General features: G+C 50.1%; 10 protein-coding genes across 10 annotated transcripts; 4 read left to right on the top strand and 6 right to left on the bottom strand.

Moving 5' to 3' along the window:
* Positions 1–644: 644 nt before the first annotated feature.
* On the top strand, positions 645–3028 carry AUEXF2481DRAFT_41060 (uncharacterized protein). The gene is made up of 3 exons (XM_013487441.1): positions 645–991; positions 1053–2480; positions 2534–3028. The coding sequence occupies exons 1-3, from the start codon at positions 988–990 to the stop codon at positions 2860–2862; spliced, it is 1761 nt and encodes a 586-aa protein (XP_013342895.1). The 5' UTR covers positions 645–987; the 3' UTR covers positions 2863–3028.
* A 4102-nt stretch (positions 3029–7130) lies between these two features.
* Positions 7131–8914, top strand: AUEXF2481DRAFT_277771 (uncharacterized protein). The gene is made up of 2 exons (XM_013487573.1): positions 7131–7190; positions 7247–8914. Exon 2 carries the CDS (start codon positions 7248–7250, stop codon positions 8793–8795), a length of 1548 nt encoding a protein of 515 aa, XP_013343027.1. The 5' UTR covers positions 7131–7190; position 7247; the 3' UTR covers positions 8796–8914.
* Positions 8915–9181: 267 nt separating this feature from the next.
* Positions 9182–10701, bottom strand: AUEXF2481DRAFT_41058 (uncharacterized protein). The gene is made up of 2 exons (XM_013487440.1): positions 9616–10701; positions 9182–9565 (listed from the first exon to the last, which is right to left on the bottom strand). Exons 1-2 carry the CDS (start codon positions 10459–10461, stop codon positions 9344–9346), a joined length of 1068 nt encoding a protein of 355 aa, XP_013342894.1. The 5' UTR covers positions 10462–10701; the 3' UTR covers positions 9182–9343.
* A 141-nt stretch (positions 10702–10842) lies between these two features.
* On the top strand, positions 10843–12641 carry AUEXF2481DRAFT_41056 (uncharacterized protein; the record flags this gene model as incomplete). The annotated part of the gene is made up of 3 exons (XM_013487439.1): positions 10843–11192; positions 11242–11356; positions 11408–12641. Coding segments are annotated over exons 1-3 (1040 nt in total), but the record flags the coding sequence as incomplete, so codon positions are not given.
* A 725-nt stretch (positions 12642–13366) lies between these two features.
* Positions 13367–14424, bottom strand: AUEXF2481DRAFT_5950 (uncharacterized protein; the record flags this gene model as incomplete). Its single annotated transcript, XM_013487335.1, has 3 exons — positions 13367–13624; positions 13672–14000; positions 14049–14424. 3 exons carry the CDS (start codon positions 14422–14424, stop codon positions 13367–13369), a joined length of 963 nt encoding a protein of 320 aa, XP_013342789.1.
* A 1612-nt stretch (positions 14425–16036) lies between these two features.
* On the bottom strand, positions 16037–16487 carry AUEXF2481DRAFT_5949 (uncharacterized protein; the record flags this gene model as incomplete). The annotated part of the gene is made up of 2 exons (XM_013487334.1): positions 16037–16200; positions 16259–16487. 2 exons carry the CDS (start codon positions 16485–16487, stop codon positions 16037–16039), a joined length of 393 nt encoding a protein of 130 aa, XP_013342788.1.
* A 470-nt stretch (positions 16488–16957) lies between these two features.
* AUEXF2481DRAFT_47312 (uncharacterized protein) lies at positions 16958–18529 on the bottom strand (the record flags this gene model as incomplete). The annotated part of the gene is made up of 2 exons (XM_013487473.1): positions 16958–18097; positions 18359–18529. 2 exons carry the CDS (start codon positions 18527–18529, stop codon positions 16958–16960), a joined length of 1311 nt encoding a protein of 436 aa, XP_013342927.1.
* Positions 18432–20141, top strand: AUEXF2481DRAFT_41052 (uncharacterized protein). Its single transcript, XM_013487438.1, has one exon. The coding sequence runs from the start codon at positions 18717–18719 to the stop codon at positions 20055–20057; it is 1341 nt and encodes a 446-aa protein (XP_013342892.1). The 5' UTR covers positions 18432–18716; the 3' UTR covers positions 20058–20141.
* Positions 20142–20449: 308 nt separating this feature from the next.
* AUEXF2481DRAFT_66596 (uncharacterized protein) lies at positions 20450–22342 on the bottom strand (the record flags this gene model as incomplete). The annotated part of the gene is made up of 3 exons (XM_013487502.1): positions 20450–21045; positions 21100–21287; positions 21564–22342. 3 exons carry the CDS (start codon positions 22340–22342, stop codon positions 20450–20452), a joined length of 1563 nt encoding a protein of 520 aa, XP_013342956.1.
* A 535-nt stretch (positions 22343–22877) lies between these two features.
* Positions 22878–24796, bottom strand: AUEXF2481DRAFT_5945 (uncharacterized protein; the record flags this gene model as incomplete). Its single annotated transcript, XM_013487333.1, has 4 exons — positions 22878–23948; positions 24001–24112; positions 24160–24571; positions 24628–24796. The coding sequence occupies 4 exons, from the start codon at positions 24794–24796 to the stop codon at positions 22878–22880; spliced, it is 1764 nt and encodes a 587-aa protein (XP_013342787.1).
* Between the last annotated feature and the right edge of the window lie 20 nt (positions 24797–24816).

The raw sequence follows: 24816 nt of genomic DNA, 5'->3' as shown, positions 1-24816 counted from the left end.
CACCGAACCTGCTCTGACCAAGCACTTATCGCGTGGCGTCACGCTGTGCCCATGTTACAGAATGAGCGTGTGTTTCCCGTTGATGATGATCTTCTGTAATCTTGGCGCGCACTTTCATCCGGATCCGCGAGCTGCGGGCGTTGCTTGAGCTCTTTCACCGTATCATTTTGAGCGCGCTGGTCGATATGCTCACGGCACATTCACACAGCCTCGTGCCGTATCAACTATCAGCATAGTGAAAGTCGAGATAGTTGGGCAGGTGGCTGAGTTCTTGATGTCATGAAGCTTGATTTTGCGGACGGGCGGTAGAAAGAAGAAAGCCCAGCCAAAAGCCAATAAGTTGCCAAGACAGGTGCTGGCGGCTTGAGATGCAAGATGTGAGAGTCCGCCGTCGAGCAAGGAAATGAGATGCAACACAGCTCGTTTGCGCTACCACCTACGTAGGGCGATTTCTCACCGTACTTGCTTTTCAACCTCTTTACCCTTCGTCTTTCCCTAAAATATTGTCATACTTGCTTGACAAGCTGCACCTCATCGAACAGTGTGTGGACCGAACGACAAACACGCATCATCACTTTTCGGTATGTATCTATGTTTCAAGCGACCCACTTCTTCCCCGGCTTCTCGTGGGCACAGCCACGCTCATCACATCAGTGAGCGTCTGTCGGCCCTGAGGCCCAGGCAAAATCAGTTGGGCAAGGACTGCCCTCTCGTAGTGTTGTTTCTCGCCTCGAGTGTTCGAATGACCTCCAATTTGCCAGGTGGATGCAATTCGCCGCTGGCGGCACCTCTCGTACTGCTTTCAAGCTTTTGATGCTAACATCATTCCGCGTTCAAGATACAAGGCCTTCCTTCATTATCCACTTGTCAACTCTCGGCTGCTTTTCTTTTTCTTTTCACTCAAGTTAACTTACCTTATCTGCGCCTCGGTGACCTTCATCACGAGACTTGAAACCTTGGCGGCGGCCTCTCCATTCAAGCACTGAGATGCGTAAGCCGAGAGTCTTGTCTTGTTCTTGTCAAGTTTGGCACCACTGACAAGCCTTGTGAAGATTCAATCAAGCACCAAGCCCGAAACATTGCCTGGAGATACAACGACGGCGAGTCCAACTACAACCCTTTCGCCAGGCGTTCCCGGTCTTATGTTGGCCGACCCGAGGACGAGGAGAACAACCTTCAGCGTCGCCATACCGCCGACCAAGTCATGTCGGACAGCAGCATCAGGCGCAACGACGCGCGCGATGTAGACGACGCCGACTTTGCTTACCCACACCATGCCAACACTGCACCACCAGACTCGAGTGCTTCTTCGGACACACCCACATCCAATGGAACCCTTGTTGGCCAACCCGATATCAAACCACAAAGGGAGAAGGAGGCCCTCCCACTGGACAGAGACAACTCCCGCTCCATGTCGGAGAAGAATGTCTCCGAGCCTGCACACAAACCACGCAAGCGCCTAATGCTCATGAACTTGCTCGGTCAACCTGATCGCACCAAGACGGACAACTCTGACCTGGAACGATCCGATACTGGCGATACCAAGAAGAAGCGTAGACCGAAGATCAGTGTTGTCAGCCAGTTCAAAGCCACTATCCTTGGCTCCTGGGTCAACGTCCTTCTCGTCTGTGTGCCCATCGGTTTCGCTCTGAGATATTCCCACGCCAACGGATATGCCGTCTTCGTTGTCAACTTTGTTGCCATCATCCCTCTTGCCGCCATGCTGTCTTTCGCTACCGAAGAGCTTGCCTTGTACACTGGTGAGACTCTTGGAGGTCTTCTCAACGCCAGTTTCGGTAACGCGACCGAGTTGATTGTCAGTGTCATCGCCTTGCAACAGAACAAGATTCTCATTGTCCAAACCTCCTTGATCGGAAGTATGCTCTCAAACTTGTTACTGGTGCTCGGCATGTGTTTCTTCTTCGGTGGCCTGAACCGTGTCGTTCAGCACTTTAACGTTACTGTTGCTCAAACCGCATCCAGTATGCTTGCTGTCTCCATCGGCTCATTGATCATTCCTACCGCTTTCCAGAAATTCGGCAACAACCCTGCTGGTGGTGTCGCTCCCATTTCCCGAGGAACTGCTATCATCCTGCTTCTCGTCTACTTCGCCTACCTCATCTTCCAGCTCAAGACCCATGTTGAGATCTACAACACTCCCAGTCAAAAATCAGAAAAGAAGAAGGGTTCAACCAGACAGAAGGGTGAGACTCTCATGGGTATCGCTCGCATTGGTGCGGGTACTGCTGCGTCCGCTGGTGGCCAAGTCAACCAGTCCAACCTCGTCTACGAAGAAGAGGAAGAAGAGACACCCGCCCTGTCTATCATCGGTGCTCTCGTTACTCTTACCATCGCCACAGTCTTCATTGCATTCACTTCTGAGTTCATGGTCAGTGGCATCGACTACATCGTTGAACATGGAAACATCTCAGAAGAATTCGTTGGTCTCATCTTGGTCCCCATCGTCGGCAACGCCGCAGGTCAGTCATCATGTTTTCGTATGTAATGACAAGGATGCTAACTTTACATGTAGAACACGCAACCGCCGTTACTGTCGCCATCAAGGACAAGATGGATCTTGCCATCGGTGTCGCTGTCGGTTCAAGTATGCAAATCGCTTTGCTCGTTCTTCCTCTTATGGTCGTCATCTCCTGGTGCGGTCTGGGCAACGAAGCCATGACTCTTGACTTTGATGGGTTCCAGGTTGCCGTGCTCTTCATCGCAGTCTTGTTGGTGAACTACCTCATCCAAGATGGCGAAAGTCATTGGCTCGAAGGTATATTGTTAATGGCTGTATACATCATCATCGCTGTCAGCGCTTGGTTCTATCCAACACCCGATGGTCAAAGCCTGGTTGGGTAAAAAGTCTCCTTTGTCAATCGTTTTTACTTCTTGGACTTCTCATATGGCGTTTTAGCGTCGGACATTCCTCCTTGACATCTCAATGTACCACTACTTTTTCGTCGATACCCAAAGAATATTACTTCTGCTTAGTTAATCAAGTAACATGTTCGTTACCACTCCTAGCCATCTCAAGACTTCTTTAGTACCCTTGGGTCAGCGACATAACATCCCGGCCGACACCATGTTCAAGCCGCCAACCAAAGACGTCTATTTATTGGCCGTCTGTCTTCAACGCTTATTCATCGGCCAACAAGGCCGCTCCTTCCCAACAAGCACCCTCTGTTGCTTATCCACGTGGGTTCCATTCCTGTCATGTAAGTTATAGCATGGCGTCCCTCAGATCCGTGCCGACTATCCAAAGTCTCGAGCTACACATCATCGCCATTAATCGACATCATCAACGTCAATCCTATCAGTCCTGCCTGTCACGTGCAGGATCATTGAGATGCTCTCTGGAGCTCATATCTATGCAAGTAAGCCTGCCTCCTATATGCTCAAGTGTACCGCCTGCTCTAACCGGCGACGCCCAGCCTTCGTCCTTGCGCATCGTGACGTCGACATCGTCTTGCAACTTCGAGGCTCGAGTAATTCTTCTCACCATCTTCTTCCTTCTACATCGAGATGCCATCTTCAACCTAGTGGTCTGTTACTTCTACTGAGCATTAGGCACTGAAGCCTTGCTAGCTCGTAAGAACCAGATCCTACCTGCTCTCTACAAACTTCAACATCATTACCGTCTTTCTGCCTCGACTTCCGCCGTTCCTTCGTTCGGCTACACCTACAACGGCGCCTCTCTGCAACCACCACTCATCCATCCCGTTACCACAGGTCTCATATCTGGCTGCTGCTCTTGATTGTCTTCAAGGTCGACCCGATCATTGTGAGTAGGCCTGTATTCATCCAAGCAGCGTCATTTCATCTGTAGTGCGCACATGCCACTTGGTTGTATACCTCAAAACCGACATACATATCATCATCAACTTCTGTTCCTCCTTCCCTTACTTATGACATTCAACCTCTAGATTCACTGCCTGTTGACAAATGTCACAGGCGCCGCCAGAGCTCCGGCAACACATAAGGTAATGTCTCGATCAAGATTCGTGCCCAGCTGTCATATGTCGCTATCCAACAAACTCCCCTTCGTTCTCTTCGCCTCCATATTCTTCACCTTGACTTTCTTCACCACAACACCGACCACTTTGTCTACTCTTCCTTCTGATACGGGCGCTACTTAGTTTTTCCAAAACTTCGTCAAACAGCACAGGTCAGCGCAAAACCGTATATTCATCATCTGATCTATGTAGCCTCCCCGTCTGCATCCACTCCTTCCACACCTTGACTTCGACATCCTTCCTTACCTTTCCTTTCTTCCACCGAGACAGCATTTACTTCTGTTTCGCGGCCTTCTGACATAAACAGCTCCAATCTCATTCAATAAACCCAACCATCACTTCAGGTAAGCCATTGATCAGACCTCACCCTATATAAACTTCCCAGCCGCACCACACCCTCTTACACCGCTACATCAACATTGCCTTATACTTTCAACACATTTGCAATACATCTGCAACTTTTTCAACCTTAGCCTCTTTCGACCTCTCCCTCCTTCCACACTTCCACCTTCATCTTCTCCTACCCTCAGTTCATCCTACCTCCAACTTGTTAGACCACTCCTCTCCCTCTCTTACGCTACCATAGTTCACTTGCTCTCAGAGCGCAACCGATAAGTCAGGTAAGCTTCACTCTCACCCGATCGTAGGCGGATGCTCTACATGAACACTTCTCCCCCTCCACTTCCTCTTCTCCAACATCAACCTTCCCTACCTCTCTTCAACTCAATCATCTACACCATCACACTTCACATCCATCCTTCACATAGCTCTTCTTTTACTTGAACCCACCTCACTACCGGTGGTTCAAAGGTCGGCGGGCTATATAAACCTCTTCCGGTTCGCACCCTCCTCTACCACAACAACAATCTCTTCTACCTTCCTCGACGATCTATATCATCACACTTTGCACCTATCCTTCACATAGCTCTTTATCACCTGAGTTTCACCTCACTATTAGAGGCTCGGGAGCTGGCGGGTTACATAGACCTTCTTTTCACGAACCACTTTCTCCACCACAACATCAACATCCTCATACACCTTCCACCACCCTACATCAACCAACTCAATCTCACTACTCTGCAGCAGATTTTCTCACAATCGCTCAGATTACAGAAGCTCGTCGTTAGTTATCGAGCTCTGTCAGAGACACCACTCTCTGACACCACTCTCTACACCAAAAATCTGGCAAGGCAATCTCAAAATCCACGTAAGTCTTCCACTTCTCTATCCAGGTCATTGCAACTCCTTCCGCCATCACCTTCAGCCCCTCCCAAAATAGGGCTGTAAAAAGGCACGATCACATTCAGATTCCGAGCAGCGACTGGGAGAGCCTCAAAAGAGGGGCTCAAATCTAGGGCTCTCCGATAACTCGACTTCCCATCTCAATTTCATTGTGCCTTTCTCCGGCTTCCTCAAAGAGCCATGTATTACGCCAGAGATCGTGCTAATGGAAAACAGTACCATGGATTCCAGCACTCGCAAGCACGCCGCTTTCATACGGCCTGATGGCGTCGAAGTCATCGACGTCGAAGATGAACCTGAAAGAGACACTCCCGCGACCGATTATGAACATGAGAAACCCATCAAGCAGGAATCCGGAGAGTCTGAACCGAAGCAACCTGGAGCGCAGCCCACAGAGGATATCAATGACTTCCTGGATGGCTCGATCGCCCCCTATGCCGATGGACCCTCCGAGCCCGATTCCCAGACAGGAGCCAAACGAGACCCATCCAGAATGACAGGTTCCAGCACTTTGGGAACTTCAATCACGACCGCTGGACTCGGTACCAGCATGTTGCAGCCGCCCAAGTCATTTGTTCCCCAGAAGAAGCAGTCCGAAGCAGAACTAGCGGCTCTCCATGCTCTCCAGACCGCTTTCTTCGAGCAATACGCAGCCTCCAGCGGATATGATCTAGAAATCGAAGACAACAACGAGCCTGAAGAAGAGTTCGTGAGCCCAATTGCTTTCGAGGCTAAGTTCTTGAACGAGAGAAAGGCCTTCGTGCAAAAGAAAGTGCTTGGAAAGGCTACCCAGCATGAAGAATTGGCTTTCATGAAGCTAGAGTCGCGTTACAACAAAGAGAAGCGAGCACTCGAGGATGCCATTGAGGCTGCAGAGGACCCACTTTTTGTGCCAGAAGAGCCTCAGAGTTCAAAGAGAAAGCGAGCCTCTGCTGAATCCACTTCTGACTCCGAGAGTAAAGATATGGCGTCTAGAAAGAAGCGTAGCAAGAAGGCAAAGTCGACTCGCAAGTCACGAAAGGCCAGTCGAGGTGATATATCTCTCCTGGATCTGGAGGGTACGACCAACAACTTCTGGGAGAACGCTGAAGCCGCTCAGCAAATGAATGATGAGGCGACCGTGCAAGGAGGAGCCGATCGCACCAAAGCCTTGGCTGCTATGAAGAGAAATCTGCCTGCAGAGTCAAGAGCCGCAGCCGTACGAGACGCAGAGCGACTCACCGCAGCGATGAAGTCTTTCACTGCTAAGAAGAGCGCAGGCCCCAACAGAACCCACAGAAGCATTGTTACAACCGACGCGGGATGGCTGGTCAAGGGAATGAAGACACCACTCAAACACTATCAACTGATCAGTGCTGGCTGGATGCGCTCTCGTGAGGGCTCTGAGTCGAGCGTCACAGGCGGTATCGTCGCCGATCAAATGGGATTGGGCAAGACCGTGACATGCATCGCCAACATAGTCAACGGAAGACCTCTCAAGGCTCAAGCAGCATCTACTGTATCATCGTCACACACCACACTAATTGTGGTACCTTCGAGTTTGCTTGGACAGTGGCAGTCAGAGCTTGAGCTTCACACCGTCGAAGAGAAAAAGAGAAGGGACTGGGGACTTGGTCCCGTTACAGTTTTTAAGGACAGCTCGTCAGCAGACAGCGTACCCGCAAACTTTGATCTCTTTGACATCGTGCTTACTACATACTACGATGTTAGAAAGAGCTGGCCGATCTGTGTATTTCCTGAGGGCCTCCCCGAAGCAGAGCACGAAGCCTTCTGGATGGAGAACTATTGGGAGAAGAGAGGTCCGCTTCACAAGTTTCCTTTCCTCAGAGTTGTTCTTGATGAAGGACATGTGATCTCCAACCCCGAGACACAGATCTCGCAAGCATGCTTCAATCTTGTTGCACCATACCGCTGGATTCTGACTGGTACACCGTAAGTGGCCTCCTGACTTGACTCGAGAATCTCGTACACGGCTGACTTCTGTTTAGTATGATCAACGGAGCCAAGGACTTCTACAGCCTGCTTGCTTTCATCGACCATCCTACAGCGGTAGCAGCTACATTTGAGTCCTTCAAGTCACGATTCTGTAACCCAAAGAATCCAATGAGTCTGTCTGGCCTGACTCGACTAATCACGCCCTACATCATCTGCTGGACACACAAGCACTCCTTTATGAACGCCAAACTGACTACTCTTCCTCCACCTCGCGATCTCTCTCTCAGGCTTAAGCCTGACATTCTCGAGTTCGAGATCTACGAAGTTGTTCGCAATCGCTTCAAGATGAGAGCAGAGACCCTAGATGAGAATGGCGACCCCAGATCTTCATCCTTCCATATCTTCGCCATGTTCGCCCTACTACGACAATTGACCGCCCATCCTCTCATGATTCCCAACAAGATTTGCGACTACCTCGAGATGGAAGATTTCGACATACTGGAAAAAGCAGTAGAAAGACAGATCGATTCGGGCAATACCGGTAACAGCCTGATCCATGCCTTCAAGAACTTGATGCAAAAACAGCGTGCTGTTGCTCAACAGCGCAAGGCTGACGGCTTAGAGCCCGTTCGCGAAGGCTCTGAGACTACTCTGGATGAATTCGACGAGGGTCCGGATGAAATCGAGCAATTGAACCAGCCCGAACAGATCAAGAAGAACAACAAAAAGCGCGGTACTGGAGCTGGCCACGGAAAGGATGTGGACTACAACGGTGTCATGGAGACCCTCAAGCGTAGCACAAACTATCACATCTCGCACAAGAGATCTACATGCTGCAAGTGCAACCGTCCTGCTCACGAAGCCGTCATGACTTCGTGCTTCCACTTCTACTGTCATCTTCATCTCGAAGACATCATGCACGCTGCGGCAGAAGCTGGCGAAGATCAAGCTACTTGTATCAGGGAAGGATGCGGAAAGAAGATCGTCAAGAGCCTGGTCATCGATCCTACCGCACCCGTAAAGCCCAAGTGGTTGGCTGCTGACGGCAATGTCATTCCCTCCACGAAGACTCTTGCAGTCAAATCACTCATTCTGAGTTGGCTAGAACGCGACCCTGAGTGCAAGATCATTGTCTTCATGCAATGGAGAGCATTTTTAGGCCTGCTATCGCGCATTTGCGAGGTCGAAGGCTGGGGATACACTACCCTACATGGTGGTCTGAACAAGAAGCAGAAGGACGCAAACATTGCAAAGTTCAAGGATCTGGCTGACACCAAGATATTGCTTGCCACATTGAAGACTGGCGGTGTGGGCTTGAATCTGACTTGTGCAAACTTCGTGGTCAACGTTGATCCCTATTGGAACACCGCTGCAGAAGTTCAGGCTTTCAGCAGAGTTTACCGCATCGGTCAGGAGAAGCAGACTGAATTCGTCAATCTCACTCTCGAAGGCACCATTGACGAACATCTCAACGGCATCAAGCACAGAAAGAAGCTCGAGATCGATCGTGTCAACGTAGGCTGCAGAAAGCTGAGCAACAAGGAGATGCTCAAGGTATTTGAGCCCGTTCGTCAGAGCACCGAGGACTCTGATTCTGAATAAGCAGACATGATTTGTACTATATAGCAGGACAAAAGGGCAACTTCTGAGGCCATATCGGGCAAGCATTTATTAGCCACCATCACATACATAGCCAGGAAAACACCAAACAAAATACTGTACCCCCCAAAAACAACCATGTCCTTTCCTTTATCTCATGAATTTGGCTATGTCAGTCTGTGATCGACGAAATTTTGGCTATGTCAAATCCTCCCTAGACATATTCCCACAATTTCAAATTTACTGTGCATTTTTACAGCTGATTTTCTGAGGGTGTGATGGGTGCTGGAGAACGAGTTTGGTCGACTCGTGGCCCCTGGCGCAAAACCGCGGGTTTCGTCTCCCAAGGAAGGGGTTGGAAAATCTCAAATACATTGCGCATTTCGACAGCCAGAACTTGAGCTTGTGATGGAGGTCGGGAGGAGTAGAGTGTCGTCTCTGGCGTAGAATCGCGGGTTTTGGTCTCTCAGTATGATGGGATTTCATTTGTAATGTGCATCTTGACAGCCTGCTCTTGAGGATGACATCGTCAAGGAGATGAATACAGTGTCTCATTTCTTATACATGGTTGCAGTTGAGTACAGTATCACGCCGCCAATTGCTACCACGACACCAAGAATACTGTAGCCGCTGATGACACTACCACTCCAAATCCAGCCCAAGGTGACGATCGTTACAGTTTTCGAGTGGCCTACGACAGTACTGGCTACTGGTCCGGCTCCAGCGATGATGGCGAACTGAGACAGATTGAGGAGACACGCGCAGAGGCCGCTCTGTTTAAGTCAGCTCATGTCATCTTGAGTCGGGAGGAGGAAGGACTTACCAGCATAATCATGATCCACCGATGAAGTGAGACTTCGCTGAACACTGGCAGTGTATCGACGAAAGGAATTAGGTAGATGAGTAGAACTCCTCCAAGTAGTGATTGGTTGTGCAATAGTTGCAAACTTGACATCTGAAGCTTCTGGTGGTAGTGACCAATCCAACAGGTGTAGATACCGCTCATGAGTACGCCGCTCAAAGCGAACACGACGCCATAAAAGCTGGTTTCTTTGGTTGTTGCACCAGGTCTGACATCAAAGTACGTGACCATGGCAACACCAGCGCAGACAGGGAGCAGAGCACATACAGCCTGTCTTGGAATGGTTTTCCGATATAGGACGTAGTTCAAGAATGCAGTGATAGGTGTCAGGAGCACTCGAGCGGTCTGATAGAAGGTGATAGACGAGTAAGCCAGGGAGAGGTTTGGCAAAATGACGTTCAGGCACATTGCGGCGGCCAGGGGCAGGATGTCGCGAAGCGCCGCTCGCTTTCTCTCGAAGAAGGCGAATTTAGAAGAAGACACGGTGTGGAGAGTCGCAAATGTGACTAGGAAGTGGAACGTCGCGAAAGAGACTTGAGCACTGCGGAAGGCCGGGTCGTCAAAGATGGACTTGTTGATGAAGACGATAGATGTCGTGGCGATGATATTGACCCCGATCCAGAACAGCAACTTCGAAGGCCTCTTCGCTGGAGTGGGAGCCTCTGCGCCTTCCTCGTCCAGCTGCTCCTTCTCTTCTAGTAACTCGTCGGTTTCTTGCTCCTCCATCTCAATGTCGTGCTCCTGTTCGAAAAATGTTGGGTCTTCGATCTCAGCGACCGTAGCTGTCGCCTCATGTTTGGTGGCCATGGTGTGAATATCAGATTCTCAGGGAATGAGTGAACTAGAGGAATAGGCTGACTCTTATGGACAGAGGCTGAACGCCATGGGATTCACAGTGGTACGCGCGGAACACGAGGACGTTGACAATTGAGTCGTTTTGCGACATATTCTGGACCTACAAAGGGAGAAGATACGAGATACACACACATGCGGCTAGCTGAGAAATTCAGCTCTGAAGATACCTCGTACATTTCAGAGACAGTCTTGTGCAAAGGGGTGCAGACGATAAGGCAGGGGGCTTCTCTGGAGGTTTTGTGGAAGTGAGCGTGCACGGACCCCAGCGGTGATCGGCAAAATGGTTCTCCAAAATGTGTCCCAATGTCAGAGTGCGCGGTCTTACCGTTCCCTGTTTCCGTCCTTTGTCTCAATTTAAGCTGCGAGAACGATGGTCAGAAAAAACGGTTTCGTATAGCGTCGATTCGCCAATATGGAAGCCATCTCCCTTCGTGCAAGAGAAGCCATCCACCTTCGTCGCCGTCATGCGAATCTGTCTCCGTCGGTGCTCATGCCTCGCAGGCATAGCTGTGTTCACCGACAAGATTCCTTACACTCTGATCTATGTACGATGAATTCCTTTGATCTTTTGCTATGCAAGGAGGACTATGTCTTCTTATTCAAATCATGATGCCTTGTCCATACTTTCTGGTTCTAAGCATCTTTGCTCTGACTCAAAATGCCCAGTTCAATTCCATCAGAGAGTGGGTTGAATAGTGTATTTGATAAAATTCGTGACTGACCATGCTGCAGCAGTGAAAGAGCACGCTTCCATCTGGGAGGATGCTCCCTTTCTCCATGGCACGACTCGATTTGAGCCCCAGTCTGGGATCAGTAATATCATGATTACAGGTGGTGCTGGTTTCATGTAGGCAAAACCGCAGAGTAACATCACCGAATGAATAGCTGATCTGTGCAGCGCCTCGTGGGTGGTGCGACACCTTACCAAAACCTATCAAGGTCACTACAACATCATTTCATTCGACAAGCTGGACTACTGTGCGACACTCAACAACACGGCACAGTTGGGTGAAGACATGAATTTCACCTTCCACAAGGGCGACATAACGAAGCATGAGGATGTGATGGACTGTCTGCGAAAGCACGACGTTGACACAGTCATGCACTTTGCCGCACAGACTCACGTTGACTTGTCTTTTGGTAACTCAAACGACTTCACAAGTACCAATGTTGTCGGCACGCATGTTCTACTTGAGTGTGTCAAACTGTACGGAGTCAACAAATTCATTCATGTCTCTACCGATGAAGTATATGGAGAGGTCAAGGATGACGGTAAGGATCTTTTGGAAGATGCACTTCTTCTGCCAACCAATCCATATGCAGCATCCAAGGCAGCTGCAGAAATGTATGTCGAAGCATACCGCAAAAGCTTTAATGTACCAGCGATCGTCGTACGCAGCAACAATGTCTACGGCCCGCATCAGTTCCCGGAAAAAGTCATTCCGAAGTTCTCCATGCTTCTGCAACGGCACGAGAAGCTATCCCTACATGGCGACGGGACACACACGAGACGATATCTCTATGCTGGAGACGCAGCCGATGCTTTCGATACCATACTTCACAGAGGTCAAGTCGGCCAAGTCTATAACGTCGGCTCTTCGGATGAGATATCCAATTTCACGCTTTGCTCTATGTTACTGAGACAGTTTGGACATCCCAATGGAACAAAAGAAGAAGTCTACAAGCACGTGGTGCACTGTGAAGATCGTCCATTCAACGACCACAGATACGCAGTCGATGGATCGAAACTCAAACAGCTTGGCTGGAAGCAAAAAACAACCTTCGAGGAAGGCCTTAGTATCACAGTCGGATGGTATAGGAGGTATGGTGACACATGGTGGGGCGATATCTCGGACCGATTGACACCCTTCCCGACTGTACCGACTGAGGGGCAGATCGATATAGCAAGGGACACTGAGATGACCGGCTCTCCTGTCAGAACCAAGAAGAGTGGCAAGCGAGGCTTTGACGAGATTGCCGGATCACCAGATATCAAGAAGCGGAGAGAGACTGACCATCATATGGATTCTGTGCTGGGTGCAGTCAAGGTCTAAACGTGAAGTAGTCGCTCCTTCGAATAATGACAACATGATTAAGACTCAACGTTTTTGTGCTTGAGAGCAGTAGTATGATGGTACCATGAATTTTGCACTCTTCCAAGAGCTATCCCCATTCTTGCCTTCGATGGACCGTGGCTATGCTTATTCCCGGGTGCTTACCGCATTCCAGCGGCATGTGGTTGTCGCTCTACGTGTTTCTGCGCTTTGTTGTGTGTTTATGTGCCCTTCTGTAGCGAGGCAGCAAGTCATACTAGCCGGCAAACTGGCAGAGCTTCCCACTTTCAGTTACTTGCTAGAAGTACTATGGTAACAGCATTATCTCTTGCAGTCTTGCAAAAATGACATTGAATAATACGTCAGCTGGAGCGTATACCGCGCGGAAAGACGATGTGGTGGTCGAGTCGGCGGATTGTTATCTGGATCTTATCGATTTGTATGGGCCCATAGGCAGATGTTTACGGTATCGAAACTAGGAGCGCTTCCATGTTGATGAAAGTTCACTGCCTACCAAGAAGATCGGGGGTGTGGCCCAATGGGCTCACCTCATCAACTTCACCAAAACCTCTCCAAATCTGAGTATAAATAGAATCCAGGGGTGTGAGTTCGACTCACGCCTTGGCTGGTCGCGTTGAAAGATTCGGTTTCAAAGATGTTTCCCCATTAAGTTCTGGTTTTTTGCTGTTTTGCGCCTCTATGCTCAGACCGCTGCGCTCCTGGGCAGAATGCATGTTTTGTAGCAAATAGGACGTCGCCCGATCGTTGCGAGCGGCTGGCACTCTGTGCGAAGTCTGTTGAGTTTACGGCGCGGGCGCGCCGAGAACGTCGTTCTCTTCCTCGGTCTTGAGCTTCTTTCTAGGCGGAGGTCCGCCTGTCGCTTTACGGACCTGTGGAGGAGGTGTCATTTCGTCCTCAGAACGTGGCCTTGGATCATCGCCTTCCATTTCACGGAACATTCTCTTGTGTTCTTTCCTGAGCAGCCGGAGCACCTTTCTTCTGCAACTGTCTTTGTCGAAATTTGAAGGCCAGCCATGATCCAAGTAAGTCTTGTAAATCTCCTGTGGTTACTTTTAGCGATTGTATGAATAGCATTGAGATGACATACGGCTGTGACCAGCGAGCCAGCGTGTAGATGCACAGGCTGGTCACTGAGATCTGGATGCCATTCTGTCAATCCGTGAGCCTCAAGCTCTTCTTCATCTTTCGGTCTGATGACCCGACTGTGAAAAGCTCCAGAAGTGGGGCCGTTAATTGGGTCAGATGTTAGCATGAATACAAGGTTCTCGTATCTCCTGATCCAGTTGTCGAAGAAATCCTTGACTGGAAGGGTGAGATGACATTTCCATCGTTCAGTCTTCGGTATGGCCTCCGACTCGTCCCAAGGTAAATTTGAATTGAGACTGTATTGCATGATACTGAATGCGGTCACGGTACCTAGAGAGCATCAGTTGAATGTCAAGTACTTACCTGAACATAGCTCACCCTGCTCGGTGTCCAAGATAAGCGAATATCCTTCTCTGTCTACGCCTTCGGTCAAGTACAAACAGTGGCTAGGAACGGGATACACTTCGTCCATCCAGGTATTGCTCCATGGTGTGCCTCCTGCGTAACATATGGCACAGGTCTCATAATGCAGCAGAATTCGGTCGCCATGGTTCACAGAGCGAAGGTAAGGTAGATGACGTGCGAGTTCGACGACAACATCGCTCTTGCCGCTGTCTTTGAGCACGTCGATTTCCTCAGATTCCCACCCACTGGCGGGCGGAACAATGAGGGCTTGGTCGTTTAGATATGGATGCCTGATTATCTGCTGGTAGAAAGCGAGTACGGCATGTACAGTCTCATCTTGCGAGTACATATTTTTGTGTCGCAAAAACTGTCTGGAAGTGAACGATGAAGTGACGTCGAGCTCGAGCGCGTTGAATAGACAGTTATGCTGCATGCTCTTCATAACTATGTCCACTTTGTGTAAAGATGGCTAGTTATGTAATGACGTACATGACCCTGGCTATAAATTGTGTCTCTGCTCAACGCGATATCTGCGATCCTGCTGGACGCCTTTAGAACGCACAACAATTGCTCAATCTACACAAGGCTACACTTGAGATCACAACCATACAAAATGATAACAGAGATCAAGCCACGCAGCTTGATTTCTTTGCATCTTCGAGTTATGGCATGTACGATCGGGCGGCCGAAGCTTTATCTTTCACTCTGGCCTAGGTAGTAGATGCGAGCACTATTCCAACCCCGGCTCGACATTTGCGCTGCCTACACCCGCTGCTGTACGTATCTTCTTGAACAAGCACCTGTCCTAATTACTTCACTTCTTCTTATCCTCGAAAGATACGACTTGCTGTCACTTCTGTTTTGATGGTTGTCTAGCGCAGACGAGGCATGAAACAACTCACATTTCACGGCGTAGATTGTGCCCTCTTCTGCTGTATTAGCAATCTCAGCCATAGACCCTCGACCATGTCACAATTGTCTGAACGCAGAGTCCTGATTTTCTTGCAACGCGCCAACATGGGATGCGTGAATGCGGCGAGGATTGTTTGTCTCTCAACTTACGGTCTCCCTCGCAGTCCAGGTCTGTGCATTCAGGCCACCAGTAAGCAATCGATGATCAAGCCTCGAGACACAGAGAGCAACTTGAGCTCGCAGACGAAAGAATCAAGCAGCTTAAATCGTCCCTTGAAGACGTCACCACCAGACACGATGAAGAGGTCAACAGCCCGACTTCCCATGAAGCACTATGGAAGTCCGAAAGTGAAACCTTTGCCTTGAGATTCTGTTCGAGAGAAAGTGAGCATCAGAGGCAACTCGACTCTTTCTCGTACTCCGGCGGACAAGGTGTTGTTCTCAGAAGTTACTCTGCATCGAGTCAACTACACATCATCAACTCCATCCATGTCACTCTTTTCGACAGGCTGGGCCCATCTTACATCTATCAGACTTCCGCTGAGAGTCAAGTTGTCCTCCACTCTCAGCGGACATAGTCCACTGTCTATAGTCCACTCTGCATCGGGTCAACAAGAGTCACGACAAGACACGACTCAATGGCGGGATCGAGAGCCTCAGAATGGAAGGGATGATCACATGCTTGTCCAGAAACAAGCGAGACCAGATTACACGCGCTTTGTGTATCATCTGCGAGCGGGTCCATAACCATCACCCGATGGGATCGATACCTGCAGTTGCTCGTCAATGCAACATGCTGTCATATATGTAATGCGACGGATAATTTGAAGAAAGGCACAGTCATTTCTCGGTTTGAGGAGGCGCTCCGAGAGAGTGTATTACACAACCATATTCGGTGGACAAGGCTCAATTTCCGGAAGTTAATGTGCATGGATACAAATGTTTACACAAGCCTTTTATAACTCGAGGACAGCACCTCGACAAACGATCCCTCAACGTCCAAAGCATAGTCTTGGTACTCAATGACAAAGTACTGCTTCGGCTCCTGATCACGTTCGAACAGCAACGGGATCGTGACCGTCGATGTGGCCATCTTGGAAAGGAGTTTCTTCGGTCGATATAGGTTCATCGACGTCATGAATATCAATGATGGCTTCTTCTTCGTCGTCGAACTGGCTCTTCATTCTGAAATGCATACCCTGTCGAGTCGATTCTGGAGTTCTGGCGGTACCGCTCATTCTCTTCATGGCTGATTCGAAGGTCTTCCTTACTGAGTCGAAGATCTTCCTTCAATTTCAGGCTTTCATCTTTCCAAACTTGTCTCTCAAGCTCCAAATCTTCTTGAATCTTGAGGACACTGGCTTCAGCTACTTTGGCCTTCTCGATGAAGTCGTTGTGCTCTTGGGATTTCGATTTGAGCCTTTCGTCAAGAGCGACGTTTTGTTGGGTGACTGTGGAGACCAGGAATGTCAAAGTGGGTATGTCGAAGAAATCAGCCATGTTGTAGGTATTGGATCGATCGAAAACTGTTGATGGAACGACAAAGGTCGAGATGTGAGAAAGGTCTTGTCAAGATTCGCTGTTATGTTCTACATCGGATCGAAATCAGCAGGAAAGCACCATTCCGCGCACATGACTACCTAATCTCGAGACAACAACCAAGACACGTCATCAACAGTCGTCGTTTCCGTTTTTGTGATGGAAAAGACCACCCTACCAGTCAGATGTTTCGTGACTCATTCCGATGGACGTGTTGTACTCTGCCATATCTCGAAAACGGATGTCGGTTCAGGGGTATCGTGCTTTGGTGTGCTGTGTACATGCTGACGTTTGTCGGCATGTGTCAAGCTCACGGCGCTGTTCGCATGAACACTCACATCTGACAAGGGCAGCACAACAGACAACAGATAGATAGCGGGGAAGATCGTGGGTATCATTGTACAAAGCAGGATCCAAGGTAGGCCGACAATCTAATCAAAGGGCAATCGTCTCAAAGATTCACCACCTTGTCGTTTCTTCATCTCTTGCATGGCGCCAATGGCAGAGGGTACCTTGATACCACAGCAGTCGTCCCAAGTCTTGCCGCTGTGATCGTGAACATGCTTCATGCCACCTTCTGGAGCGACTTGACCTTGACCGCCTTCCGGTTCCTCCATCTCACCGGCAACATCAGTCTCTTCTTCTGTGCTCATGCCATCGACGGCAGGCACCAGACCGCCAAAGAGAAAGTGTTGCATAACAGGAAGCTTGCCCAAGACCTCGGCGACAAACATCTTCTTCATACCGGCCTCTACCTTTTCCCAGTTCTTCGCACTGCTGATGTCGTCGAGCATAGGAGAGTGCCAACGCAAACCATCAACATTCTTGACACTGTTGACATATGCGACTTGGTCGAGATACAGATAGTCCTTCGAGCACTCTTCGAGGATAAGAGGCTTGTGTATTGACATTGGTCGGATGTGAGGGTGGTGAACGAGCTGGGCGCTGCCGAAGAGGAAAGGAGCGAATTGGTAGTCATCGAGACCCCAGACACCATGTGAGCCAGCAGGTTCGAGGTAGTATGTGGACTGAACGACACGCATGACGCGGAGGTAGCGAGGAAAGACGACCAGGGCGAGTTGTGGGAAGGTAGACTGTGGGAGGAGGTCCAGGCGGTTTAGACACAGTAGCCAGATGAGGAAATTGAGCTCGTGACCAGAGCCGTAGTCGATGCGAGTCTTGTTGCCAAAGGAGTGGAAGATGTATGTTGAGACATCGTCTTGAGCAGCAGTCTCTGTCACACCGAGCTTGTCGTGCCATTGTCTAAGCAGTGATTCGACCTTGTCGAGGTATGTGACGAAAGCCTTGTTGCCGAAGCGGGAGCCGCCAGCGTCTTCAGCAGGACAGTCAGCAACCAGTCTCTCAGCTTCGTCCAAGATTTTGACTATCGTGTTGACTATCGGGTCTCTTTCTGCTTTCTGAACAGTGGTTACAGTTGTCTCGCGGACTGAGTCTGAAAGTCCAAAGACGAAGGCCGTGAGCAAGTTGTAGGTAGGAGAGGCGAGGAAGAGATGATGATCTTTCTTGGAGAGAATGCGACGGGTAGGGTGTTGGTATGTGATGTCTTCCTTCTTCGGCGGGGCAGGTAGAGCAGGAGTCTGGGGCGGTGGATTTAACGGAGGTTCGTTTGCTTTGTCTTGCTTGCGTCGAGGGATGAGCTTAGGAAGCTTGTGGGAGAGATCTGGCGGCGGGCTAGGGATTTGACTGTCCGGTATGGGTTCGGCGGACGGCATTGTGTGGTGTGAGGTGGTGGTTGGCTTTCTAGGTAGTCACGATGGAGGGGCATCGACTTTCAAGGACCTGAATGGTCCGTAGATTGTTGGAGGACGGACGGCCTTGGCAACGGTCTGCCACGAGGCTGCCGTGTTTGCGGAGCTGTTGATCATTTCACTGATCCTGATCATCTCGACGACGCGACTCGACTCGCCTCTGCACGACGACCAATCTGCGCCTGTCCATCTTGTAGCGCCTGCCCTGTCGCCATTCTTCTTGGGGCTTGGCATACCTTTCCACCGCGATCCTAATCGGCTATTCCAACTGTCGACATTCCTGTCTCGAACGCCAAGCTAGGCTTCTAACGAGACGTCATCAGGCCCGCCTAGTTCGCCGAATGTGATGATTGACAGAAAGATTGTTATATCTTCCTGCATGCCATAGCCCAACACGGCCCTCGGGCATGTCCTGTTTCCGATGGTCAAGCGCCCGCGACTCCCCTTTCGCATCCCCTTCTTCCGCATCTTCTACAGCACCACTTATACCACCCTCTTCCTCCTCATTCTCATCTTACTGGCCATTACTCCGGCAACCCTCATCTATACCGCCCTTCGCGCCAGCGCCTTTCAATATGTCTTCGAGGTCGGCGGTATCTATGTTCTTGTCGCCATCTTTACCCTCTTCATCTACTCGAGTAGACTTTACACCAACCGCTCGGTTCTCGCCGCCGTCGGCAAGTCCTGGATCCCCGTACAGCCCGGCGAGGTCAGCAAAAAGGTCCGCAAAGAAGTCGTCAAGGCCGCTAACAGGAGTGCCTTGATCGCCTACGAAACAAAGCCGAGGAATCTGCACCCAGATCTTGCTCGTCTCAAGAAAGACGACAATGACTTTCATCATGCCGAACCCACCACTGTCGGCAAGATAGTTCACGTCGACCCACAACATCCTCCTTGGGGACGAGTCTCTCACGCTGGCTGGTCTTCACCCTCGCAATTAGATGCCCATCTTGCCCCTCATGTCCACTTTCGCACTGTCGTCATGGAGCTGCCCAACCTTGTCGAAGCCCGTGCCGTCTCACTAGCTCCTCCCGATTCCTCCTTCGACCCCCAAACACGAGACGGGACCGCCACTCCCGACCGACAGGTCGTACACTTGCTCTCCAGGAAGCCGACAGCAGACATGCGATCATACCTGGCTCAACTGTCTGGCCTCGGTCTCATACCGCCAGAGGCCGGTCAAGATTTCGTCCAGCGCTACGAGCACGCCCGCTTCTCGCCCATCCCAATCAACGAAGACGACTTCGAGGACCTCATGTCCGCCTTTGCAATCTTGCTCGCCAACTTGAATCAGCTTCCGCCACGACTCATCGACTTGGCTCACTCCTCTAGCTCCGATTTTACTTCCGACTCATCCAGTCTATCTTCCATTTCTTCCCGCAGTGACAGCATCTCTTCTTCTATTGCCGGCTCTGTCTTCCGCGCTCGCACACCCGGGTCGCGTCTACCATCCTTCTATACCCCTCGCGCTTCATTATCTGTAGCACGTACACCCTCGCCGACTGCCCGTCGTATCGTACCTCTATCAACACCTCGGCCGCTCACCACTCAGACTGGAAATACCATCTATCGCACGCCTTCTCAACAAACCATGTCAACCATGCATTCGGTACGCAGAACATTACCGAGAGGTCCACACGGCATGGTTGACGATAATGGCTCTCCTGCGGCTAGTCTCCATAGACTGGAGAGCTACGAAAGCCAGCAGAGTGTCATCCGCACACCATTCCGCTCGAGCTCTGGAGGCTCGTACTATGGTTGAGATCCTGTTCATTTGTCTTCTACCTTCTATACTATACCCCTTCTTTCTACATTAATGAGAATAAAAATGTTTAATGCCTTCACCATCTATTCCTTCTACTGAGATGCGTGTCGTGAGTCGTGACTTCCAGCATACATATGCCGCTTCCTCCGATCACATGCACAAGCACATGACCATCACAAGACAAGGCTCCGTGACCACGATATGCACAAGCCAGTAAAGTCCATCTGAATCCACGATCCAAGTTTGTATAAGCACACGATGGCGTAGGATAAAATCAATGATCTTGTTGTATTCTACTTTCTTCTTGTGACTGTGGGAGGCTAATTGAGTAGAATGAGGATTCTTTCATATGAGAGCTGCTGTAGCTCCACACCCACGACAGGCTAATCTCAATGTTCGCAAAAGTAAAATGTTGCTTCACACTCAATCATGCCCTGGCCAATCGGTCCTCTCTCCTCCATCAACGTTTCCCTGATCTGCTTTGCGTCAGCCATACCAATGGGGAAATCTTCAACATTGTCAAACACTTTATCCATCAGCTCGTTCGGCAAAGTCTTGAGCTTCTCGATCTCCCCTCGCTGCTCTCGAATCTCTTTCTCCCACCAATCTTTCCGTTGCGGTGGCACTTTTGCGGTCGACAAGACTCTGACATGAGGATTCACGAGGAAAAGAGCCAAGATTTTCCGCTCGCCTGGCTTCGTCTCATCTTCGAGTTTGAACGAACCGACGTTATGTTGCAGGACATTTGGAAAAGCGAGTAGACGACCTTGGTCACACATGACACTTCCCAGGTTCTGGATGAGCGGATCAAACTCGTTTTGAAAGCCAGTGATCGTTTCGAGGTGGGCGTAGTCGAACTGTTCGTACTCCATGTCGAACCACGACTCGTCGCTACCGTTGTGACGGAACTTTAGTTGGGATGGTGTGATGTTGGTGTTCGAGTAGTAGTAGATTGCTGTCGCGACAATTTGCTCATTGTGCAGACCTGTACGATTCGTTAGTCCCAGGGGATGCCTGACGCCAAGTCTGATAGACTTACCTTCGACGTGCCAGCTACCTCCGTCCCATTCTGGGTCATCAGGAGTCAAATAGGTATTGGCCAGTTTGACGATAACCTGTAGTCCACTACCGGCGTACTCCTTGCGAAGATCTAGAGGAGGCTCTTCTGGTATCTCGCGGGGTTTGTACGGTTTTGGTTCAGGCAATACCAGGACACGCATGTTTTCCCTCCACCACTCATCAAGCTCCCATCCGTCTACGCCATCTTCTGCCTCTTCGTCTATACCAAGCCTCTCCGCAGTCTCCGCAAGGTGGTCATTAGCGCGTTCGACGAGATCCTGGAGCTCTGCCTTCTCTCCGTCGGTTTCTGGTCGCCGCCTGAGTGTCCAGTGTATTGGCCGGTGCTCGCCATAGGGCCATGTGAACTCGAAGTCGTTGATTTCAACGCGAGGCTTGTATGGTCTGACAAACTCACGATGTCTCTGGATGCCGTTGTGCTCATACGGCCCACCACCAGTATGACTGAGGACCTGATCCCATAGAGGTACCGCTTTCGCGATGACCTTCTCGACCAGGCCGTAGATATCAGGATGTTCTTGAGGATGCAGGTTGTTAATGTAGCTAGTGATCTTAACATCTTCCTCGCCTTCGAACTTGATGTCACATGGAAGCCACTGAAATTGGTCTGACCAGCCACCGCTGATGGGAAGCTCAGGCTTTTGGATGATCTCACCTTGACCGCAGTAAGAAGTACAGTCTTCAAGGCCAACATCACCATTCTTCAAAACTCTCGAGCGACCATAGATCAAAGGAAACATGGACGGGTGAACAAGATCGAGGACTCTTTCGCGTGTTCCGGGATGCCAATCTTTGTCCTTGTCGGGTACGTTTTCCAATGCCGCAACCGCCTTGTTAAGATCACGCCTGATTTTCTTCGAGATCGCAACATCCGAGTAAACAACCTGAGTATCAACATCGATTGGTGTGACAAGTCCAGTCTCTTCCAATGTTTTGGCCTTGTCGCGAAGCTCAGCAACACAGTACTTCCACATCGGCTCACTGAAGTCAACCTGACTCATAATCTCAGACATCCATTTGTCGCAGATTTTATCGTCGAAAATCTTGCGAAACCATTTCGGCTTTTTCATGATCTTTTGCATTGCCAGAATCATGTTGGTTTCGCGACGTGCGAGGATGACGCCCTTCCAGTCCGTCGGATCCACTTCTACCAAGTGATGATGTGGACAATTGTTTCGCCGTATCTCGGAAGGATTGAGGTCCATACCCCAGCCGGGGAACACTTGCTCGCCGGCATCGTTAAAGAAGTGATGGCATTTGATGCTGTCTTTGGTCGGTGGTAGGGTCTCCGGAGCTGACATGTTGAGTGATTGCACAGATTCGAAGGCGGCTGTTCAGCAACGAAACCACAGCTTGTGACTTGAACGTCTACTTATAGCCTAATGCATCCTGGGAATCGTTCGAGTCGTGGAAATTACATGTTGGAACCAGACGTGTTTCGGAGTCGCTTGCTTGGCTTCTCCAGGCAGCGGCAGGCAGCTGCAGGCAGACGCGACCGACGATCACGACAAATGGTCACAGACTTGTGAGCAGCCAGAAGCATGGCAATAATCAATATCGATATCCTCTGTTTATGCTTTGTGCCAGGAGTGAGGGCGAATTGTTACAAGACTCAGGGAGAATGTTGGACAAACTCCTCAAGGAAGGCGTGGGGAAAAAGTCAGGGAGCTGGTCAGAGTCGCAGATTGTCTTTGTTCTCTATGGTCGTCATTTTCTCTCCTCCCTCTTCAAAAGTACACTTCACGTGAACATCAAGTTCCTCTCCTTCGCCAGGTCTTTGAGCTCGACCCTAATTCTAGCCTTCCGCCCATCCAAAAACGTGCCAAGTGGTCTTGTGCCGGGTACAAGCTCCTCTTCTCTTTCCTTCCACTCTTCTCCTACATTCTCTGCATCGTCCTCATCGGAGTCCCATTCTTCAACGCCGTTCCACGTAGCCATATCAACGCGGTCTTTCTCGCCAGTCTCTAGTATGAGGCGAAGTTTGTAGGGCTCAACTCCCAGGCGTCTGCCAATCACTCCGTGAACCTTGTAGATGCTGCATGATTTGGGTATCTCGACGAGCAATGGGTCTTGCTCATTTGGCAGATTGACGACATTTGCTGCTGCTGGAGAATACACTGTGCACTCCAACAGTCTTGCCGCGAGAGAGTTGGGGTCGACTTCGTTTTCCGTTTTGCGTTCGACTTTTGGTTCGCCGTACTCCTCACACAGTCCCTTCCACCTCGGATGAGCTGAAAGAGTCTCCTTCTCCTTTTCTTCTGGAGCTAGAGAAAGCTCTCGCCCAATTTGAGAGAGGTAGTAGGACTCTGAATTTATTCGCTCCTTGTCTGTAATCTTTGAGTAGTTGAGTGTTTCGAGTTGGGGGAGTCGGGCGATGGTGAGCATGTAGCCGTCGGCTGAAGTTAGTGGTTTGCCGTCGGCCGAGCGTAGTGAGGAGAAGAGAGGGTTATGGGCGATGCGCAAATGCTCCAAGCCTGGCACGATTGCTGCGAGGTGGTTGATGAGATCCCATGAGGTCATGTTGTTGTATGCGAGATCCACGTCGACTATTGTTTCTGGTAGCTTGAAAGTGGCAGCCGTGTGCTTGCTCCTTGTGGCATCTGCGATCTGGTTGTTCTTAAGCCCTAGCGTTTGTAGATGGGGACAACATTCTTTGAGATGCTTGATGTCTTCCAGACTCGAGAAAGCGTTGTCCTCCAAAATGACAGAGGTCAAAGTGCTGGGTAGGCCGCAGTTGTCCAAGGAGCCCAGCTGGTTGCTCGATGCCGAGAGCTCCTTGATTCTAGGCATAGAGCGCAAGAGGTTTTCTAGCTGTGAATCAATCAGTATTATGCGTTGCATCTGCTGCAAAGCTTAGACTTACCTCTCCTCCCGTGCACAGCATGTGATCGAGACTCGCCGAAGTAATCTGGGCGAGCCCGGACCCAGTGCTGTTGGGGACTGTTCGATGTGAAACATCTCGCAGACGGTTTGCACTGTCATGATTTAGCATGGTCTAAGATGCTGATCGGACTCGTCTTACTCCAGTCGCAGAAACTTTAGCTTCGGTAGCCGGTCGCAGATCTCAGAGATGTCGTCAAGAGTCTCAAACAGATTTCTTCCCAGATCCAAGTCGGTGATGTTTGGACACGTTTCGAGGATTTGATCTAGACTATCTTCTTGTGTCGTATTTGTACCATCGTATGCTGCGACCAGCAAGTCGTCCAAGACCACGATACGGAGATTCTGAAGTTGAGCTTGCTGTCGAGCGATCTTCTCGAAGCCGACTTCTTCAGCTTCTTTACCGCTGATTCTGATGGTGTTCTGACTTGATGCATCTCCGCCCGTCTCGGCAGCCGCATATTTTGTCCTCAGAGCCTCCAGAAAAGTCCTCGGTTTGTCCCATACTGCCGATGGACGCAAGAATGATCCAGGAGTGGGATGTGAACTCCTACCTTGATACAGAATCAGACTAGTTCTGAGTATTCAGAGAGCGTATCTTTCGACCTACACTTGAAATATTCTATGCCATCATGACTTCCAGAGTGCTTTCCGCGAGTAGGATCGTCCCATTCCACACCAAGCCATTGGCCTGATTTACCCTTGACTTCGCCGATGTAGCGCACTGTACAGCGCTCGCCTTTTGTAGAAAGGCGTTTGCCAGGGTAAAAAGATGACATCAAGACAGTTTGTGAGTCGT

This window comes from Aureobasidium subglaciale (genome assembly GCF_000721755.1).
Source record: "Aureobasidium subglaciale EXF-2481 unplaced genomic scaffold scaffold_13, whole genome shotgun sequence".
Taxonomy (NCBI): Eukaryota; Fungi; Ascomycota; class Dothideomycetes; order Dothideales; family Saccotheciaceae; genus Aureobasidium; species Aureobasidium subglaciale.
The sequence above is the reverse complement of the archived record's forward strand: the minus strand, read 5'-3'. Positions and strand labels throughout refer to the sequence as shown.

Coding starts and splice junctions, on each gene's coding strand:
- AUEXF2481DRAFT_41060 (XM_013487441.1), top strand. Junction 2,481..2,533: donor CATCGTCGGCAACGCCGCAG/GTCAGTCATCAT, acceptor CTTTACATGTAG/AACACGCAACCGCCGTTACT.
- AUEXF2481DRAFT_277771 (XM_013487573.1), top strand. CDS start 7,248: ATGATCAACGGAGCCAAGGACTTCTACAGCCTGCTTGCTTTCATCGAC.
- AUEXF2481DRAFT_41058 (XM_013487440.1), bottom strand. CDS start 10,461: ATGGCCACCAAACATGAGGCGACAGCTACGGTCGCTGAGATCGAAGAC. Junction 9,566..9,615: donor GGTGGATCATGATTATGCTG/GTAAGTCCTTCC, acceptor TGACTTAAACAG/AGCGGCCTCTGCGCGTGTCT.
- AUEXF2481DRAFT_41052 (XM_013487438.1), top strand. CDS start 18,717: ATGGTCAAGCGCCCGCGACTCCCCTTTCGCATCCCCTTCTTCCGCATC.